Genomic DNA, 2,803 nt, shown 5'->3' on the forward strand with positions numbered 1-2,803 from the left:
AATGATAGATCAATGTGGGTACGAGAGCCTGTAGCAGGGTGTAAATAAGTAGGGGTATTGTTGTTAAAAAGGCACAAGTTGTTTTTATCTATAAATTCCTCAATACGTCTTCCTCTCTCGTCTGTGTTGGGAGAGCCCCACAGGCTATTATGACCATTAAAATCACCGAGGATTATGAATGGTGTTGGGAGCTGGGAGACGAGATTATTGAGTTGCTCACAAGTGAAAACAATACTCGGAGGGAGATAAATTGAACAGACAGTTATTTGTCGGTGTAATGTTGCACAGACAGCAACAGCCTGTAAATTTGTGTTTAACTTGATCATTCTGTGAGGAATATTTTTATGGACAGCTACCGCTGCGCCACCTGCTGCTCTGCTAACTACAGTTGGAATATTAGTGTAGAGTGAGAAATTTCTAAGCGTGATTGGGTTTTTGAGCATGATTTCTTGAAGACAAAAAATGGCGGGTCTAAATTCTTTTGATAGATTCTGAAATTCTTCTATATTTGCCTTTAATCCGCGGATGTTCCATTGGATAATTGTGTTATTTATCTTTTGTTATTTTGGCTGGATTTCGATGGAGTTGAAGCACGAAGCGCGGAGGCATTCGTCTCCATCTCATCATCGAAATCTAGTAGGACATTGAACCGGTTTGTCGGGTCCTCTGATCCTTTGCCAAAGGTGACATTCAGATCCGGTCCTTCGGATTTGCCCCTCGCTATTTTAATTTTTTTCCTAGGTCTGTTGGTGGGTGATGTTGTCTCTGGTTTCAGTTGGGATCGAGGAACAGATGTGAGTGAGCGAGATCGCTGCGAACGCACATGTGCCCTAGATGTGCCAACCTTTGGAGGGTTTTCTCCTGAAGAGGAAGGTGTTTTTGATGGTGGTGCTGGTTTTGATTGTGGTGCTGGTTTTGATGAAGGTGCTGGTTTTGATGAAGATGCTGGTTTTGATGGTGATGCTGGTTTTGATTGTTTGCTGTTTTTGGTTGGTTTTCGAAAAGTCGTGAAACGGGATGGGTCCCCCGTGAGGATTTTCAAGTTCTGTTGACCAGCCATGTCTGGGACTTGTGAGCCCCAGGCAGGTATGTCTTCAGAAACTTGAACCGAAGCATCCTTGACCGTGACACTGTCAACCGGCGCCTTGCCTCGAGTCACTTGTGCGTAAGAGGGTGTAGCAATGTCTGCACTCCCGACTATCCTCCTGGCCTCGGGGAAAGAGACACCTCGGGTATATTTAACCCGTAATATCTCCCTCTCCTGGCTCCAGGTAGGGCAGTCGCGAGAAGAGGCAGCGTGCTTCCCCTCACAGTTGACACAGCGCAGGTTGGCGATGTCACAGTCATTTTGCTCGGTGTGACCCTCACGGCCACAATACTGGCAGATCGATTTTCGTCTACATCGCTTTTCGTGATGACCGTACTTCTGACAGTTTCGGCATCGCAATGGATTTGGGATGTAGACGGAAACGTTGTACCTCTGGTATCCGATTGTTAGTATTTGGGGTAGTGTTGGCGTTGAAAAAGTGATGATGAAGGTGTTTGTTTTGATTGTATCATTGTTTCTCCTGATCACCATCCGCCTCACCTCAGAGACCGGGACGCTCTCCTCCTGGAAATATGCCAGTATGTCTTCATCGGTGTCATTGCGCAAGGCTGGGCACCTGATTACCCCCTTGCTGCAATTAAGTGATGAGTGTGGTTTCACACTGACACCGATGCCGGCAAAACTGGTTGTTCCGAGTAGGTTCATCGCCTGTTGTTGGCGATAAACCTCTATAAGGAGATCGCCCGATCCCAATGGCTTAACGGATTTCACATCCCCTGCGATTCCCTGGATGCCCTTCCTCAACAGAAGTGGCGACAACGCGGCCGTTGTTTTACCACTCTGTGTGGAGGTCATCACAAGGAATTGCGGGAATTGGGTGTTCTGTGTTGCGTTTTGTGTTGTTTTTGAGCTAGGGTCATCGTTCCTGATTTTGGTATGTCCGTCGTTTTGGTGGTTTTTATCTTTACCCATGTGTATATTTGTTTGTTTCACGATCTATGCCTCCACCCGCCACGGAGCCCAACAAGGGGACACTGGTGTGACGCGGATATCCAGCGCCAAGTGTCGGAGATACATAGAATAGTATACTCGTAAGAATATACATACTATTTGAAAGAGTATACTCTCGCGATTGACCCTAAGCCACCGCCTTCTTGGGAGTATGTAAACCAAGGGCTCGGCGTGACCAGCCGATTGGTGATAGAGGGCCCATATCACCTCTCGTCTACCCAGAGTCCGAAGCCAAAGCAGTATGTTGCAGAATATCGGATCATGTCTCCTTCCTATCAAGAGTTTGACAGTGATTCCGACTCTGCTCAGCTACCAGGATCTTCTTCCCCCAGGAATACGAGATGCAACCCACGGCAAACAGGTTGGCTCAAATTGGAGCTACTGTGAAAGCCTTCTGCTACGATGACGCCCAGCGCGCCACAATCATACCCCCGAAATGATCACATACGCACTGAGCACCAACGTACCCAGCCTCGGGACGTGGACCCAGCTTTCTTGGAGGCCTTACTCAATTCATATATATGTACTGTGGTGTTTGGTGTTTTGTTACTCAAAACACCAAACACCACAGTACATATATATGAAAGAGAAGAACACAGTATTGGTATTTTATCAGGTGGTACAAATATAACTGAAACATTTAAACTTTATTCCAGAAAATTGATCATTTATCTTCACATACTGTACGTATATATACACTTACCATGAATAACAGTGTGGAATATAATTAATAATAATAAAAAT

General features: G+C 45.9%; 1 protein-coding gene across 1 annotated transcript; it reads right to left on the reverse strand.

Moving 5' to 3' along the window:
* Positions 1-550: 550 nt before the first annotated feature.
* LOC110465665 lies at positions 551-2,020 on the reverse strand. Its single transcript, XM_021521623.1, has 2 exons — positions 1,054-2,020; positions 551-861 (listed from the first exon to the last, which is right to left on the reverse strand). The coding sequence occupies exons 1-2, from the start codon at positions 2,018-2,020 to the stop codon at positions 551-553; spliced, it is 1,278 nt and encodes a 425-aa protein (XP_021377298.1).
* Between the last annotated feature and the right edge of the window lie 783 nt (positions 2,021-2,803).

This window comes from Mizuhopecten yessoensis, unplaced genomic scaffold (genome assembly GCF_002113885.1).
Source record: "Mizuhopecten yessoensis strain PY_sf001 unplaced genomic scaffold, ASM211388v2 scaffold11097, whole genome shotgun sequence".
NCBI lineage: Eukaryota > Metazoa > Mollusca > Bivalvia > Pectinida > Pectinidae > Mizuhopecten > Mizuhopecten yessoensis.

What these genes read in the sequence shown, in the direction of transcription:
- LOC110465665 (XM_021521623.1), bottom strand. Translation starts at nt 2,020, where the DNA reads ATGGGTAAAGATAAAAACCACCAAAACGACGGACATACCAAAATCAGG. An exon ending in ACAAGTCCCAGACATGGCTG is followed by an intron (nt 862 to 1,053) that starts GTCAACAGAACT and finishes CTTCCTCTTCAG; the next exon opens with GAGAAAACCCTCCAAAGGTT.